Raw genomic sequence first — 19,798 nt, forward strand, 5'->3', positions numbered from 1 at the left:
GAAAGTAAACACGATTCCATTAAGGCGCACCGAACTTTCGGCGGCTGTTTATAGTTGCGAAATGGATTAATAACCGAAAAGAAGGCCCGGAATCGGGGAATGATCGCTTGGTGATTTGGCGGCGGCGGAGTCAAATTCGGCCGTCTGCACGTGCTGGAATCGATCGCTTCGATCCGTGAATCAGACCCTTGGAGCGGCGTAATTGAATAGGCGAGACTCGGGGCCGCGATCCTGCGCCTATACTCCATAAAGGGCATGGGACGGCGGCCCAGAATGGAGACGATCGCCCAGCCGATAAGCGCCGAATTAGAAAAGGAACGCAATTTCCACGGAATAAGTCCCATAAAAATAAATAAAAGGCGGAAATGGCGGAGTGTATGAGGATATCTCCATTATGTATTGACCCAGTTAGGGCGCAGAGCTTGCGGCGCGCTATCAAGAACTCACGTTTTATATCCACATGTCTTGTCTTTCCAACATGACATATCCATAAGCTGTCGTATTTAGAGTCGCGGCAACGTGTACTTCGCAGCAGACGGAATTTATGCCCCATTTATATGTATTTATGGCTTTTCCGGTCGCTGGGGATTAAAATCCAGTCAGAACTCCAATAATATCGCGACCTGGGAACTCCCCGCATGCAAAATCCTTATCAGAAAATGATGTGGACGCGGTGAAAAATGTACCCTTGGAGCGGCGTGAATGGAACCCGAGGATTACTTCGGCCGGGAGACGGAATAGACGGCGCATGATGGATTATGCGTTTCCTCACCCATATCTACACCGAGTAATAAACATGCCGCAGATTTCCTAATTTGCAAAATTACCAGCTGTCTCTGTCATCGTTTAAGTGAAAATCCATACAGACCTCCCGACAAAACCTCGCTTTCCCAGATAGCTCCCTGTCGACCCTGTTTCGATTTTTCGGCCCCAGGCAACACCTGCCTATAATTACTGCGAGCTGAAAATCCACGAAAATTCGCACCAAACTAAATTTATTAACGAATTCTCATTATTAGCGCCGGATTAATTAGGCGCCACGGAAGAAAATCGATCGGAAAACGATCGCAAGCTCACGGCTTGGGTTGCAATAAAGCCATACTTTCGATCCAACCAGTTTCTCCCAAAAAGTTGTAAAGAGTCTCCAAACCTTTGAACGAACACCAAAGATTTGATGGAGGTGAAATCTGTATGAGAAAAAAACGAGACGTTTTTATGAAAATTAAGTTAAAAAAATAGATATAAAAATAATGATAATTTTATAAAATAACATACTCCTACATGTGTAGTTTATGAATCCGTGTTGAATTTTTACCTGAGACACCCAGATTTTTTGGAAAGAAAAATCAAAATTGTATGACATTTGGAATTTAACTTTGAAACTGCAAAATCAGATTGCTGGGGTCTTTCCGACTTTACTATTCACAAACATTTTCAAGGATCACAAAATTCTCTCATTAATAATAATTTAGCTTCCCAGGGACACCGACGAATAATCTGCACTCCAAGAATCGACAAAACACACCTAAGTGTTCTGCTCGCTGCACTCGTATTTTGAATTTTATTACCTTCCGAGCGTAAGCTAAGGAAGTATTAGTAATCGAGCCCATCGGACGAATGCCACTTTTATATTTTCTCAACGTTTCATGATCCCCACAGCACGAAAAAAGTAGTCTCCTGTTTCCACCTGCCTGTCCTCTGTTTTGAGAAGACAAACGCATCAAAATCAAACGAATTTCTACGTGACATTCTTTCGATGTATAAACATAAAAAAACACTTAAGCTTCAGATTGCTATTACCTAGTGCTGAAGGACATTTTATCCCGTTAGTTAAGTGTTATTTATGCCGCTGGTTTTTACTTTACAGCGGTTATTTAAAAACGAAAACCGTAAAATCAAATTTTACATTTTTTTTTAATTAATTTAGTGTCATACAAGCATTTACGAATGGACGATCAGTAAGGCTACTTAGTTTCTATTATAATATTAGTAATCACAAACAACCTTAAAACTTATATATCTAAATATATAACAACAAAATTGTTCTTAATAATTTAGCTTCTCAGGACATCAATAAATAAATTTTTAAATTACACCTGAACCTGCTCACTGCGCTCGCATTTTAAACTTACTTTTTTCTGCTTTATTCTCATAGAAGTGTGCATGCAAGAAAGAATTTCAGGGAAGTTGTTGGGTTCTATCGTAAAAAAAATCTCTAGATTGAAAAAACACACTCTTATTAAAATACGAGCGCAGCGAGCATGTTTAGATCCTCAATTTTATCAATATATATATTTATAATTTTACCACTCACCTTTTTTAGACAATAAAAATTTGGTCTAAAGTTAGTTTAATATATTTTTTTGAAGTACCGGTAAAGAAGCATGCTATGCGTATGTTTCAAGTGAGTTTTGCCATAAAAAAGTATTATATATTTGAATAAGAGCCGTGTAGTACTAGTAATAACAGTGTTGTCTACTAAAATTTTCGGGAAAATTTTTGTGACGCACCTGTATAAGTAATTCAAAGACTATTAATGTATTCATAAACAAGCATAGAGTCATAATATTTTCCATATTTGGCAAAATTTTGAGATGATGTCATCAATTTTTTAGGAAGGGTAAATGAATAAATTTTGATTAACGATTTACCATGCTTACCATAACCTTAAAAAATTTCAGAGCATTCAGATCTGCAGTTTCAAAATTAAATTGCATTTTTTTTCCAAAAATCTGAATGTCAAGTAAAAACTCACGGATTTACAGACTACGTAGTATGTTAATTTATAAAATGTAATTCTATTATCGATATGTCCTTTTACTTTTGAAAAAATATGAATATTCATTCTCTAGTTTTTCTCAAACTAGTCTTACGTTGAACAATACGTTAATCTCAAACATGGTTCACTTGGTAATTTCTTGTACAGAAATATGGACTTTGCAATAAGCTCCTCCCCCTGGTTTCACAACGAATAACAAATTCATCACAATTGGGATGGGGCGGGTGGGTGGGGTATAATATTTATCTTCTTTTTCTTAATATAATGTAGTTTTCTTTAACAACATGATACTTAAAGCATCACGTAATTTCTTGTGGAGAAATATGAACTTTGCAATTAAGCTCCGCCCCTAGTCTCACGGCGAATAAAAAAATTAATCACAATTGAGATGAGGGCGGGTGGGTGGGGCTTATCCTTTGACTTTTCTTGCGTAACATTCATGGTCTTCTTTCAACAATAAAATACTTAAAAACATCGAATGGTAAGTTTGAGATTAGAATTATGTCCAGCTGCTTCACCAGATTTGCCAGATTACCCATTTTGGTTATAATTTACAGAAAAGTCAAGTTGTGAATACTAAATGTTTTTTTTTCTTCTTTTTTAAATATTTCCCTTAACTTTCGAGATAATAAGAATATTCATTACCTACTTTTTCTCAATATAGTTTATTTTCAACAATACGATAACACCTCCAACATGTTTCACTTGGTAATTTCTTGCATAGAAATATGGACTATATATTTGTTGGTAAGGATGATTAGACAAAGTTTGGTTAGCGTTTGACCATTTATGCGATATTCTTAACCCATTTACCAAATTTGACGACAATTGATTCCATAGTTTCGGAGATTATTTGTCTAACAGGAATCGAGACAGACGGCGGACAGACAGACAGACGACGGAAACGGAGGACCTACTTTTTCGTACCCTAGGGGTCATGACACATCGAAAAAACATAGAAGTAGACGGTAGATGGACTCAATTACAATTAGCTTACGATCGGGAAATAAAAATTCTCTTGTTGTTTAAAAAAATATAATGAATTAAAAAGTTTATCAATTATTGATAAAAATGATCATCAAAGAAGTTGACCTGACCAAACCTAACCTGACCCACCATAACCTGAATTTGTGGTAAAATTTTGATTCATTTTTACTTCCGGAGCATAAGTTAAAGGAGTAATGTAATGGGGTCCATTCGGGGAATGGCTACTGTCCTTGTTTTTCTATAGTTCATGTTCTATATGTTCAAGTGCATAAAAAATAGGTCTCCCATTTTCGTCTGTCCGTCTGTCTGTCTGTCTGTCTGTCTGTCGTCGGTCTGTCTGCGTTGATTTTTATAGATAATCTCCGAAACTACCGGACCAATTGTTGTTAAAAATTACATGTATCTTGGAAATAAGGTGTAGATGGTAACTCTTTGTCAAATATAATCAACACACAGTCGACAGACAGATGAAACTAGAAAACCGACAATTGTCAAAATGATTTGATTAGTTTTTTGTTACGTGGATTTAAGTTTGCAAGCTCGAATACAACAACAAGACAAATTTCTCTTTGGAAAGAAAACACGTTTATTTATTTGCAATAATTTCTAGTCATTATCCCAGTTATTGCCTGACGGGTCATTTATCCACACGCAGTTTATATAATCAAAACAAGGGAAAAATAAAGCAGAACTTTCCGGAGTCACTTTCGCCGCCTTAAAACACAAGAAATCAGTAAACAATAAACCAAATGTGGTCACCACTATAAAAAAGTTGCGAAACCCAAGTCATTTAACCCGAAACTTCTGAAACAAACACGTGGTCTTCCACCTTGGCACAAATAAATCGAACCCACTGAAACTTCCCCAAGACGATTTAATTAACGAAATCAAAGATATTGACAAACACCCATGCTTATCTCCTCCAACTTTCGGTTAACATTCACCCCTTCGCTCAAACTTTGCCGTTGTGTTCTTTCCACATTCTTGTCCCGACTTTAAACACCCATCCTTCCCCCACTCCTTTTGTCTCCGCAACGTAATTAAGTCACTTAAACACTTTTCGTCTCCAGATCGTCCTTCGTCGCATTTTTCGTATGTTTCAAAACGCGCCCCCACCCCCTTTTATAACGAGGCCAGGTCTCCAGGCACAGGCGGTAGCACGCTCGGTTTATCAAAAGCTTCTTCTTTGATGACGTTAGGCGACGGAGACGTCTAAGCATGTGGAAATAACGCCGATATGGTGAAGTGAGCGCTCCGAACGCCATCTCCCACGACTTGCCCGCCTGCTCCATATGAATTTAATCCGTTTATACGAGAATTTAATTGCGAGATTCGCGGGGACGCAACAGCTGCGAGAAATATTGCCGACGGAACGAAAACGGAAAGGTACGGAAAGATTCCCTACACAACAACAAAAGCGAGAATAATCGCGACAAATTTAATTAGAAAGGCGCACCGTCGCGCTACAATAATTATTATTTCTGTTTAGACGGTTCAATGGAATTACATGACGAGGGAAGACGGCTGCGGACGCGATCGATCCCGGACGAAATGGCACAATGTTAAAATGTCTTTTGCGAGTGCATGAACCGAACCGCCCGCGGAATCGATAACGCCGGAGGTGAGCGGCAGCGCTGGACTAGCTGGGAAAGAAAGGGGGCTGTGGAAGAACACTAGCAGTTGTTACACGTGAAATAGTACTAGCGCACTATATTAACAATAATAATAGTAATAATAGAATTTGTAGCCTGTCTAGTTCGGAAATTAACGCGAAATCCTGTCCTGAGCAACTGGTTTGGTCCGTTGAGCCGGATCCGACGAACAACAAAGAATTGTCTATGTCTCGAAGAAAATGAGCAAAAATAACCGTTGTGTGTCGCTATGTCAAACATGAACACACAGCATATTAAATCACGAAATGAATGCCGGCAACTTTGCGTCGCCATAACCACGATGGACACGCAACATTCCTATAGCATAAATTATTGTTAAAATATCAACTCTCGGAGAATTCGGCGAACAACGATTTTGACATTAATTATTACAAATTATGTAGTTTAAGCAGAACGTGTCCACAATAAATTGAAAATGTATTCAACGTTGATATTTCAAATACGCCACGAACAAAACGTATTTAATTAATTTTTAATACGAATGAACCTCTGACAGATTCGTTTAATTTAATTTTTGTATGAACAAACGTCAGTCATCAAATATATTAAATCCGACGCCGCATACAACGACAAAAATCAAACTCGATTATTTTATTTTGTAAGAGAATTTTTGATGTGGTGGTAATATGGGTTATTAAATTATAGGAAATGACGTATGTGTATGAAATATGACAGGCGATAGATGTCGTTGGACGTCGAGCGCCATCTAGACTTTGAAACGAATTAATAACCATCGATTACCCCAAGAATAGATTCTCATCTTCCTGAAATCATAAAATTTCGGGTCATAATTCCACTTCTGGCCCTCTTGCGACTCTTCCTATCCTCGCGCAAACAAACTTGAGTATCAAAATAAATTAGGGCGCTGGGGTGTATTTCATGGGTATTAGCGAACGCGGGTAAATTGTGTAAGTTTAGGGAGCTCCGAGTGGAAGGGGTTCAATTTCAAACTACTTCGCACGAGGTGAGTGACTCATAAAATTAAAGGTGTCAGAAATCAGCCGGTACCACTAAATTTCGCCCGACTTGAAATAATGAAATTTTTCGCCCAAAAATAGTAGCGATCGTATCGTAGCTAACCATTCCGAGCGCAGGTATCTCCCTTCCCATAAATCATCACAACGTAACAAAAGCACCAGGTTACGTTAATGGCAGAGTGGAGTTTTGGGTAATTTATTAGCAGTTAATTTTAAGGAGTGTTCAATTTTACGACCATAGTTCTCGACAGCAGGAGCAATCGCGCAGTCCGCAGCCATATTTACGGCCGGGCTTGGTGCACAACTTTCCACACCCATCATACGTAGATCTTATTTAGCGCAATTAAACCCTTAATTGGCGCTGCTTCGTTTCGCACCCCATAACAGGATTGTGACACCCAGGAGCCCATGATCAATCAGAATAACGACTCTACCTGATTTGTGGATTCAGTCTTGAGGCTCATTATGGAGCGACGACACAAATTTGCGTGTAGTATGTTCTTATCACTGCGTTCATTAACCAAGTCATGAATAAATTAGGACCAGGAAAGTTGTACTCGTAGATACTGTTGTAAAAAGTTCCATTATGCGGAAACACAATCGGGCGCAGCGCATAGAATCGGACTAACTATGGTTTGAAAATCAGATTATTCGGCATTATTCCCACACCATTGTTTATATATGAGTTGTCCAGTGCATAATAGATACCTTTCATTATAGTATTATCCACTGATTGAAATTTAACATGGCAATCGAAGTTAATTTTTCATTCGCAGGCAGCGCCGTCCATGCGATCCGGCTGTTAATAAACCAGCCCTCCGTGTGGAACAAACACACCAAACCCTTTTAATTTTGATTAAATTAAAAATTGACCAGACTTTAAATATTTGATCCCGCTAATTTATAGTCGCCGCAGTCCCCCGAAGTAATTTAAAGTGTTAGTGCCCCCGTATCCGCCGTTCACTCCGACTCATATATTTGGCTTTGCCCTGGTGTTCTCCGGCCGATTTCGGTCATGCCGCAGAGTTACACGCGCCGTTAGCCCGCGGACCGAAGGACGTGAGGCCCATACCGAAGGGCTCACCTTTGGTTGTTAACTGCTGCGATTCCGTATGCCGGTGTCGTTCCGCCCAGGAGCCCCTTTAGTTTTCATGTCGAATTGACGGCCACGAATCAAACGGGGGAGCATGCAACAGAGCGCACGTATCGCTAATTGACGCGGGGCAAAACACGACGGAAAACCGGAGAGACGTGCTTATTTTAATTAAGGTTAGTACAGATCAAAGGCCTGACTTGAACGGTCACTAAATAAACTGCACGGATACGCTGCAAAAAAGGCCAGCCCGACCGGGGCCGGATTTGAATTGATTGCTTACACATCCTGGGAGGTTTGAGAGGATCGCTGTTATCAAATGGCAGGTTCCAATAGGAGCTGCTCAGGCGAAGACTCGAGAGCATAACGCGGCGGTGGCGCAGAGTCGACCGGCCGCACCGGAATTCGATGTTTTAAGCAGTTTGTCTTTCACATTTAATCGGGTGCGATCGAGTGTGAACTAATGGAGAGTCGCTTTTGCAGCGAGAATTGTAATTAAGTTTTGAGTTATTACGGTATCTGTGGGTGTTTTCGCTACATAATTAAGGTTAGAAAGGCGGCTGGCTTGAAAGTCTGTTGCAGCGGTACCCGAAGTGATGATGAGTCGTTTTTTTTTGTGGGGTAGGGAGTGAAAAGTGCGAATTTGTGAAATTGGTTGCGGGGCGTTCGGATGCAATAGGTGTGATGAGGCGTCGTTGAGCTCGTCAGATAAATTCGAGTTGTCGCGCGCTCGTTTTATCGCTTTGCATAATGCCCGTAATGTAATTTGTTGTTATGTTTAGTCAGCTTTAGAAAATCAGGCGTCGTCTGTTCAATGCCCCCGGTTTCGCCCCTAAATGCAAAGAGTGTGTTTACCCGTTACCGTAAAAAGTTACCACCTACGCAATTTTCCGGGTTGGCTCATAACGCTTTTTACGTGGCTGAAAGATGGAGGTTGATAACAGCCAGTAACCATTACCCGGGGTCTGCTCATCACATCCAGCATTACTCGTGAGTGCCATCCGACTCGCCTCTTGCACGAGCTACGACTTCATAATCTTCAAGAGAATCGCCGGAGCGACGCAGAGACCCTTTCACGTCAAAAATGGCTAGTTCATGGATACTGCACCCTTTTAATCTCGCCAAGTCGACTCACTTAAGCCGAGTAAACGACCCGAATTCCTTCTGAAACATTTATCAGGAAAAGAGGCTGCTGCATAAATGATAGCCTGCATGAAGGAATCGCCGACACCCTCTCCAGATAATTTTAATTATGCTTCTGCGTCCTTTTTCCATTTGCACCGGCCGGGATTCCGTAATTTGCATATAAATGGGTGTATTACAAAAATTGCGTCAGTGCTGTTGTCAGGTTAGTTTCGTGATGGTGGTGCTGAACAAAAGCAGACGCTAACCATTTCGTTTTATTTTATTTGCGTGTGGGATAAATAACACATCTTTTCTGTTGCCGCAACATCTCGCCAAACAGACCGGGAAATGTTGCAATAAGAGGATTAGCTAGACTCCCGCTCACTTGAGCAGCTACGGTCACATTCCCTAAAGCTTCAAAAATGGCTTTCAGTTGCTGATCTTTTCACGGGATGACAAATTAACGTTGCGCTCGTTATCTTGATAAAACGACAAAAATTTCACTTTGTGACACAACATCACATTCATTTTACCTCCCGGAAGATGAAAACTGATCCGCTCACCTACAGCCACCGACACGAGATATCGCACGCCATCGCGAAACTCAACGAGACTTTCCAATGCCTCTGCAGTCTGCACCCAAGAATTATTTTGTTGAAGACGTTATTTTCAACAAGACAGGGCCACAGCGCACAGTAAGTTCCAAACGGCAATTAAACCGAGTCGAAATTGCGAAACAATAGGTCCGGTCCATCCAGTAAATAGGGGCAAAAATCGGCAAAGTTGTAATTACCGTGCAGGAAGTTCTCCCCCGTCTCCGAAATTTCGTAGTCTGAAGTTGAAAAAGTTGCACGGTGACCGGCGACAATCTGCCCGCATGGATTCCTCTTCGCTCGGAAAGCCGCACGCCCCAGCGCGTTCCCAATTTCGACGCAAACTGAATTTAAGAACTAAGTTTCTTTCTTTCAGCCGTCCGACTGTGCAGATAAAAGATGAAAGTGAAGGAAGAGGGCGAGTGGGCGGCCCAGGGACCGAAGGAGATTGAACCGGGACGGATCGACTTTGATTATAGGAGCCGTTCGAAGCGATTATCTCTTTTGGAAGCTGCATCATTATTCGTTAACTCCGGTATACACCGGAGTTGATCGAATAAGACAAAAACCGGAAACGTATTCGATTGTGAAACTGGAAAAGGTGACTCCAAAGCAAATCTCAAATCGGGCGTGTTTTTCCCCGGAGATTCGTATGCTGACGAGGAACGCACCTCGACACACTCGAGCGCACAAAGATCCGAATGCTTGTGCAAATCAACGGCGGAGACCGGAAACGTGGAATACAGCGCTGCGCTCTGACAGATGTGACGGAATCGCGGTTCGATATTACACCCGGACTCGGATCAAGGGGGTAATGGGATATCGGCTTGTCTGGCCTGCCGACCGGAGCTATGACTTATCCCAAACACTCCCCGGAGGATTCCGGATAACGATCGCCGATAATGGCGACGCGTGCAGAATGCAACCCGAGCCGACGCCGGAATTACATATGTGCAAGCGCGCCACCAAAAAAAAAACAAAATTTTTCGCGTACTAAATTTCGATCACCGACAGCGTTATCTGTGCCCATTTCGAATAGTGTGTTCGCCGAGCAATACCAATCATAGTTCATTGGTAAATTTTTTCGTTGGTTATTGACGTACGAGATGGTTGACGATGAGTTGACGCGTTTGCGTTGGAATGATGTCTCTTCTGTCAAAATAGATGCGCCTTTGTTCGCGAGCGCCTTCCTGGCCATAAACACGTTCCCCGTTTACTGCCCGTTTAATTTTCGCCGAGTTGCGAGCGAATGAGACGACGTCGCACCGGTTCCTTTTTTCGTCTGTAATTTTCGTATTCTGTATAGCGCATAAATTAAACAACTCGCCCAGTTTATCTCAATTTTCGCGAATTATTCCGCTGGAAACGGTCCATTTTATTTGGATGATTAGATTTTTGTCGCTACACTTTTTTCAACTTTTTTCATTTAAAAAAACAAGATAGCTTTTAGTCGACAGCTTTTAATTTTCCCCCCTTTATAATGCCTTGTTTTTTTCTTCACCTAAGGGCGTCGTAAAAACATAAAGTTAAATACGTTAATAAAATTGATAGTATAGAAAGTTTGGGTGATTCCCGAAGTTTTTTTATGGTGCACCTTCATGAAATTCCATTTGGTTTTATACTGTGACAGAGCGAATAAAATCATATTAAGCACTCGAAGTTCACTGAGGGGATTATCAATCACACGCTGGGTCCATTACGAGGAATTGATAGGTGGTGTGGGTGAATGTTGAGTCAGATTTGTACAATCAACCCAGAGATGATATGTCATCTATTTGTAATTTCGATCCCCATCTTATTAATGATGGAATAGAGTAAACACAATGGCGAAAGCGAGAGCAGAACTCATTATAGTAATGAAACGATTCTCTCCCAGATGATTCAAAGCGAGAATCCTATTAGAACTGTAATGATACAGGAGCGAGGCTCCAAACTACAGTAATTGCTCTCACAATTTCACTTATTCATTTTTCACGTCTTGTAAGTACTCACATTATTTACTCGCTTCTCTAGCGCTACACTTCCAACAAAGACACCAATTCATCCTCTAATTCGATTTATTAAACACTCCTAAACATTAATTCCGTCTAATATCCAGCTCGCTTTCAAAGAATCGAACGGAACGCCACTTTTTATAACCTCCTGAGTCACGATCTGAGACGCTCGGTGCCACCCACTCGAACCATAATAACAATAATTTCAGATAATAGTATAATTCTAAAGAGATAGGCATTTAATACTAGAACACTGTAATAGTTCGAAGAACATTAATTTAACGTCGAGGAAAACAATCACGGGTAATCATACAGACAACTTAAAATTGGTAATGTGCAGTTGAACCTCTCGTATGACTATAATGAGATTATCTCAAGCCAATAACATTACAGGAGCAGTTATCAAGCCTCTAACAGGATGTTTCATGTTTAATTGCTCAATACGAGTTAGGTTCGACTATAGGCATTATGTTCCTACTTTGTTGGAAAGTACAATCACAAAGGATAAGTGGTTAACGTCTGCGGAAATGTTATTATCCCTAAACAATTCAAAACTGGGTCGCAGTCTTCCAAGCTCATTTGCCACCAACGCAACTACCCTAGACGTTTTACTACTTTTTGAAAAATTACACGCCCTCTGGTAGGGACCCGCCTAATGACTCAGGGTTTAAATTCACGTAAGTACTCTTCACGGGGTCGTATGATTTTTAAAGTTTGCAGGACGTGTTTAAAATGTTTCTGGGTGTGTCATCGTTTTGTCGTCAACAATGGGTTCGTGTTTTAAAATTTTCAAGAGATGAACTCCTTGCTCTTTAAATCTTCATTCCACCCTTTCTCCAGCCTTCCTTTGATCCATCTGCTCGCTCCTCATTTGCCCAGCCCAACAATACGACCCAAGGTTTACGAGTGCGTTAATGTCCCGGAGTTATGGCAGCCCGGAGTCCGCCCAGGTATAAATAACCCCGCAACCGTCTTAATTCCGCGAGCTGATGAATTCAGCTTTTTCTACTTCAAACGAATCCGGTGTATAGGTGTTTAGCGAGCTTCTGCAAAAGCTTCTCTCTCAATCAAGCAACTCCGAACCAATATTAATCGACATTTCTAAAAGATAAGTCCGAAGTCTTTTCACTCGCCGGAAAAGCACTGATTAAATTCGTCATTTTTCCGGGGATTAGAGAGTAATCAAAGCGAGCTCTGTACCGACTCGTTCAATACCGCACCGGTCCTGATACAGCCCCAGAAGGACCGTGTTTATGACCCCCAATAAAGGGGTTGTAAGCTACCGACGAGGGTCCACTGATAATACCGCGGCTTATGCGCTAAAATATGTACGGCGCGCTGGGACAATGGGCAAAAATTATGGCCCGTACCGATAGGTGGCGCTCCCTCGTCATAATTGTGGACACTGGCCGGGTTTAAATTAGAACGGACCATTACAGATTCGAGATACGGGCCCTTGCGATTATTAAAATTCGGGCGTAAGTGAAATTTTTGCTGCCGGATGGAGATAATGCTGGTAAAGTGATTAATCATAATTCCCCCCCGAATTATATAGACCATAAAGTAAAAGCTGGCGAAAGAGTGACGCGTTCTTCATATTGTAGGTTATGGGGGTAGAGCGTTTTGAGGTAAGCGCGGGCGATTATTAAAAGTCAACAACGCCGTCCCTTGTTAATTCGGCCGAATTTCCGCTGCTAGAGTATTCAGGGCACTTACCGTTGTGCACGAGCAGGGTAGAATCCCTCGCCAAAGCAAGTTCCGAGTCGGTAAGGGTGGCGTCCGAGGCGTTTTCCGATGTGGGGGTGTCGCTTAGTCCAGCCGGCTGTTGATACAAGGGATGCTGGTACGTGTGTTGGGAACCGTATCGTCGGGGTGAGTCTTCACCCTCAGACCCGCTGAGGCTGTACGCGGGGTACAGACGCCCCTTGCCTGGAAGAATAAAAAATATCATGATTTCAAAACAATTCGGGAAAAAGTGCTCCTCTGGGACGAAACTTGACGAGGGGGTAATTAATTAGATATTCTGCATTTATCCTGGCGGAGGCGAGCAAACAGCGGAGTGTTGGTTTAAGGGAGGGTGGCGCATGCCCGCCCGAACAAACAGATACACTTTAATTCGTTTACATACGTTGCGTTGCGGGAGTTATTAAAGTTTTAGGATCGCTTCATCGAAGTAGTTGGGAGACACTCGGGGGTGGGTAAAAATGCGAATGCAAATTTGTTTTATGCGGTGTCACACTATCCCGAAAAGCTTTTCCGGTAATGGAGTGCGGTCGGGAGATCTGTCATTTGCGAATAGATGCATTTGATTCCGGCCAAGTTGTACCGATATAAATTTGAAGTTGTCAATTGAAAATTGATATACTAAAAACGAATATTTCGAACGAACACATTCTGTTTAATATTCCGCATTTTTCGCGTCGATTGACGGCGAACACATTTTTACTCGCTGAAAAATGTGCCCCGTCATTTCGAAGCACTTAGCGGATTAATAAAACAATATTTATGAAAATTGATGAAGGCGACGATTTAAAAATCATGTTGATGTTTCCACAAACATCGCTGTCCGATTGAATGAAACTCCGACACAACGCTTAAAAAAACGAATACGTTCCAGGCTTTAGCAAACTTCGTATTTTAGTGGCGTTGGAGTAAGCAAACGAAACGCAGATTTTTTATCGTGTGTGGAATGACGAACGGAGCAAATGTCGCTTTTTGCCGGCGGAAAGTTTGAATTAACGCACGCGAGCGAGCGAGACAGAGAAACACAATAAAACCTAATGTTAACCAGTTTAGGAAGTTTGTGATTTACTCGATAGTTCTTATATGCTAGTTATTAAAAGTAATAAATCTGCCCCGAACCGGGGTCATTGCATAAATCCCGCACAAGCCGAGCCAACGAACCGCGAACTCCATCCGACCATTACTATTCCTACAATAGTTCGGGACTTCCCTCAATAAAAAACCGATTCTGATCATAATTGCCCACATCAATCGCCGGCAGTCCCCGATCGCGTCGTCAGAGGGGTTTTGCTCCTCATAAATCCCGAAACGGCCGCGACAGTCGAAAGCCGCAGAAGCGCTGAACGGCGCTTAATAATGCGCACAGGCGTCACGAGAGAAGCGAGCTGCATTGTAGTCGAACGAAAGAGTAAAGACATTCGGGAGGTGATTATCCCTTTGAATTAACGCATACTTAAACTAAGGTTACTAGTATCGCTGCGTATCCAGTTGTGGACGTGATCACCGTTGTGGGATTAGTGTCATTTCGGTCAACAATGCCCGAACGACCTCTTTGGTAAAGACCCTCGTCAACTTGATAGATATCGCGTGCCGCTTTGAAATTTACTTAAAGTTTAGGGTTGTGTCCAGGAAAATAGAAAATCAACTACATGCTTGCGTACCAATACAAACAACAAATTAATATTCTGTCACTGCGCGTGATACGGCTCTGTTCAGAGTGTGGCTACCGCATTACACTGTTTAACTTTTACGTTGTAAAACTTTATTAGTGTACAAGATAGTCGCGAAGAGTGAATGTACCGTTTTTATATCACCCTGTGCCCATTTCGCCGCTCCTGCTATCACCTCCCTTGCGCCTCCTTCTCCCCTGCACATTACCGCTGTCGATGACGCAAGCAATAATCCATTTTTCGCATTTCCCATCGGTCGATTTAACCTCTCTGCTGTATTAGCACAATCCAGGCCGAATTGAAGCTCATTCTTATTCTTTCATTCGCGCCCGTGAAAAATAAACACGTCCAGAATACCAAGCACCACCGCCGGAGTTGGTCGAGTATTCAGTCACTTTGTAAACATATTTGTAGAAAGTGCGTGTGGATTCCAGCACCTTTTTCCATCACAATGGGAATAAGTGTGCTTGGCGTCGTATTCATGCGGCATCTTCCGGCAATCATGCGGCCTCCGCCGGGAACGGCGCGAATTACGTCAGGCCTGCGTCTCGGGGGAGGCCCGTGCGTGCCATAAGGCGTCCAAGAGATGTGACGAGCTCGCAGCCGGAGATGAAGGATGACTTGAGGTGTGAGACGTAATGTGCCTCCGGGGAATACCCGCTGATTGCCCGACAACGACAACTGAATCATCGCTCGCTTCATCGACGGCACCCCGGCGACGACGCGCCCTCGCCCCAACTCTTTTTGCAAACAATTAAAAGGCCGAGATGGGGAGAAGTTTGCGAGGTTTGGGGCCGGAAAAGGACACTAATGAAATTGTTTATCGCTGAGACAGTCCGCTGCCAACTGCAAGCGGTGAAAATCACAAAGTTTAGGGGAATCTCCTGGAAGACATCAGCATCAGCACTCAAGAGTTCTTGTTGCAACATGAAATTCACCCAATGCACAGATGCGTGAAGTCTGTATAGTGAGAGGCGGCACGCTTCCACGAGCTTCTTCGACCCGATAATCATTTATAGAAACCCTGCACTTTTAATTAAAGCAAAATTTCGGCAACTCAAGCGAAGGTTTTGGACGATCCCCACAGGGAATTTATTTCCCGGAAATTTCGTCTCCACGAATACAGACGCATCCAAGTCCCCTGCATAACCGTAAACCTTGCGTTGTAAACAGGGAAAAACTGAGTCGCTGAGAGCTTTGGTCGAGTGGTGCAACGAATGCACCACATAGAAGCACCCTCTAGACTAGAAAATCAGCATGAAGCAGCAGCTCGCATACAACGCAAGTGTAGATATAAAAATTCGAAGCGAACAATGACCCAAGTACCTAAAATCAGCCACAAATAAAACTACGAAGCCCTTGCAACTGCATCCCGTGCACTACGAACTTCGCATCGGCGGCCATCTGTTCGTCTCGCCCTAAATAATTCATCCCTCAACGTGTCACGTCCCAAATACCCACTACTCCCGCAGGTATGAAATATCGGCAAAGTCTCCGTAAACGTGTCTGCAACACCACACCTGTCTGCACCCGCATATTCGCATTGCAAATTAGGAACGCATCTGCTATCGACGGCGCGTTTCACGCCAGAGTGGGCGAGCGTCGCGACGCCGTCGACGCCTAAATTAAAAATTATCCCAGATCGTTATCGGCGCCGATTAACGAGCGCCCTTTGTACCGCAAAATAGAGATTTAATCGGAGCGTGTTTTATATGAATATTGAATTGATAGCGAGCGGTAAATACGAATACAGGGTGATAAGATCCTAATCGGCCGTTGATGCATTTGTGTTTTGAGTACGGGCATGGCGGCACGTGGCCCCTCGTCGTATTTTCCTATTAATTTACTAATTCATCTTCGTCAGCGGTGGGGTATTTTACAGTCGACATGCATTTTCACGTGTTTATAATAGGGGATTAGTTTAGGATGTCAGAGGAAAGCGTGATGATGATAGAGTGCGACAAAAATGGAACGGCGGCGAGGGAAATCGCTGCAAATGAACAACGCGGCATGCAAAAACTACCCGATTAAAAATTGCTGACCTTTTCTAGCCGAGTTTTGAATAAAAGTGCGCGTTTACCGCAAACGCGAGGGTACAAAGGTAACCTATTTCGGAAAATGATTGCGCCAATTAAAAAACAATTTTCTTGTGCCTCGCGAGCGTCTCGGCTACAATCGGGGCTTAATCGTTTTAATTTATTCAGCGCGGAACATTCATTATCGTACTGCATCAGGGAAATAGTTCCAACAAATTAAAATGCTGAGGCTCATTAATTGTTCTCGCTTGTTTGGAGGAAAAAATTACCGAGGGGACTAGTATTTCTTCGCAGGAAGTGTATTTCAGCATCTGTTCCGTCTGATGACACACTGGTGCATTAAAAATAATAATTATTGTCATAGCTGGTTATGTCATCTAATTATGTTTATTATTACATCATGGCGACGGTATTAATTGGGTTACCCAGCCCACCGTTCTGGGTTATGAATCTAGTTGTGAGAACGTGATCAATAGGATTTGAATATTAGAAAAGTTTTTGGTGCGGCGCTGATTGCTCCGTTCGTTATTACCTGCCCCGTTTTACGTCGCCGGCACATTTTGTCCGCATAAAATTACGCCGAAACAACATAAAATAAAAAATATCGCCGCACTTTTACATCATTACTTTGTTATGCCGTCCCCGTTGTCGTGTAAAAAACAATCATAAAGTTAATGTATGCTTTGTAAGTTTTTTATTTCTTTTGTGGTACTCGAGATGCGATCATCTTTTTAATGCTCACAGTTAATTTTAAAAAATGGCAATCATTTCTACCGGTCGGAATTTTAATACGGACATTAAAACTACCAGAAGCGCTTTCTTTCATCATAAACGTCAAAATTAATGAACTGACACAGCCACTACACATAATGTGACAAGTTTATAAAGGTTTTTTAATGCCCATGGGTTCGTCTCTGCCTTCACAAAATACTTTTACGGAGGATTCGTGATGTTGTCGCCACTTTATTTATTCTCTAGTTAATTAATTAGGAAAAGTGCGCCTTTTAATCTCGGAGATAATAAAAACAGCTTTGACAAAAAATATTTGCGTATTAATTATTAAGCTATTCGGGATCGATTTACACGTTTATCTTCAGCGTCGTTTGAAGTTGGAAGCGAAAATGACTTTAACTTTCTCGGGGTTGTGGCAGAAAAGTTGTAATTTATTTGACTTGTAATTCGATAAAATCTGGTCAACAAAAAATTATTGGGGCGGAAATTTACTCCGGCGATATTTTCTCAACATAAAATTCGCGTGATTGAACAGAAAGTTTGCGGGGTTCTAGTTTTGTTTACTAATAAATAGTAACCGGATTTTGATTATCTGGTTAAAATTTCTTAGCGACGCATGTACACGAGAGTGGGGTGCCGTATTGTTACAAAAAAAGAGAACCTACTTTTGTTTTCGCATCAATATTGCCACTTCTTCACTCTAAAAATCACACAGGAAACACACGCGGCCACGTTTCGCACAACCAACGCCAACACAATGACATTAATTATTAAAAATTCCAAAATCTATCAGTGCGTGGTACCAAACCGGGTACACCTTGACATAATTCATGGCTACGACTACGACTCGAGCCGGGTTCGACTGGCTGCCGATAAATTGTTGATGATAGTTGTTGACCAATTACGCCCGACTGTTATGAGCCCTCAAGAAAAAATGACGACAACACCGGCGCCGCCGTACTAAATTGACTCCATTCATCAGAGGGCTTTTCCTGTCTCTCGGTGTCACGTCAGTGGGGTTCTGCGCCTCAGTGATTCCCAATAACCGCCAGCGACATCTCAAGAAATATGGCCGGCCATTACTTACTGACCGTCTATTTAATTGCCGAATAAATAAATAATTCGGGCCGGGACGTGGGTGCGGGCGAAAACGACCGAAGTCACGGAGACCGGAGGAGGGAAAGTACCGATGTGTCTAGTAATTAAACCAACTAGGTGATAATGGGAGTTCGAGCTTTTCGAAGTGCAACAAAATTAAAATCGGCGATAGAGTGTCTAGCGCAGATGTTGGTCCCCCCCACTCCTAATCACTCCGCGTTAACGTTTGAAATTCGTTCGTCGCTGTGCGAGGTGAAGACACGCCTAAAAATTTGTCTGTCGCGCTGAAATTTCGGTAATTCGGTTTTAGGGCGCTAATAAAGTCGTAAACCTCGCGATAAAGATTTATTCCGTGTAGCTTATGGGGCTGGTTTAGTGTCGGGGTTATGGGGCATAAAATTGTGTAGAAATATAAAATTTTGGCGTGGACGGGGGCAAGACGGGCATGCTCGTAATTGATTGAGGCGATTTTATTTGGGACGGGCGGTGGCATTATTTATGAAGCGGCCATTTCCTAGATCACCGGCAAAACATGGGCCATTATGAGGACAGTTGTGGCCGACCGTATCACTCAGCCAACTAAGTGCCCGAGGGAGAGTGATTTGCGGAGGTATCAAGGAGATTTACTCCAGTCAGTGGACGCGGATCGATACAGCTATGGGCACCCTAAAGCATGACATACAGGTGTCGTTGGCTCGGCTGAACTATGCGCCATAAATCACGGATGAGTATGTATGACAAGCACATCAGCATAAATCCGGGAGGGAATGATAGTGGGTCCATTACGGGGAGACGCCGAGGTGCGAGGAGTGCATTCTCGAATTCAAGTTGTATTGGTACTTTTATGCCGCTGATTCGGGTCATTTCTGCTACCACCCGAAATTTGAGAAAACTGTGCTGATTGATCGGGGAGTGTGGGAAACTCGCACGAGTTGCATAGAGCGGTAATAACAGTTGACAAGAAATAATATTCGTAGCTATTCTTTCCGGCGTTGCTATATTGGGATATTGATCTGAACGTAATAGATGTTGAGTGTCACATGGAACGAATGGATCAGTTATTCAAATGAAATAAAGTTGATGATAACAAAAAGTTGTTTTTTTTTCTTGGCGGAGTAGTGAAGGCTCGTCAATCATCAGGAAGATAACAAAAAGAAAAGAGGGAATATATTAATTCTACCCTATTTTTATGGGCTTGTTTTTAAATATAACCTACGTATAATAAGATATCCCTTTTTTTACGATGCGGCTCTTTACTTTACAATTACAATGAAGAACGCATGTAATAAGCATGAACA

General features: G+C 42.3%; 1 protein-coding gene across 3 annotated transcripts in view; it reads right to left on the reverse strand.

Moving 5' to 3' along the window:
- The window catches only part of LOC135125416 (teneurin-m), a 294,078-nt gene that overhangs the window by 60,876 nt on the left and 213,404 nt on the right, over positions 1-19,798 (reverse strand). For all 3 annotated transcript variants that reach the window (XM_064051013.1, XM_064051002.1, XM_064050991.1), the window contains exon 3: positions 12,938-13,150. In XM_064051013.1, the coding sequence (XP_063907083.1) occupies positions 12,938-13,150 (213 nt within the window). The remainder of the gene's footprint in view (positions 1-12,937; positions 13,151-19,798) is intronic.

Source organism: Zophobas morio, unplaced genomic scaffold, assembly GCF_036711695.1.
Source record: "Zophobas morio isolate AGI-343-1 ecotype UQ-CSIRO unplaced genomic scaffold, CSIRO_AGI_Zmor_V1 ptg000002l, whole genome shotgun sequence".
In the NCBI taxonomy this organism is placed as follows: domain Eukaryota; kingdom Metazoa; phylum Arthropoda; class Insecta; order Coleoptera; family Tenebrionidae; genus Zophobas; species Zophobas morio.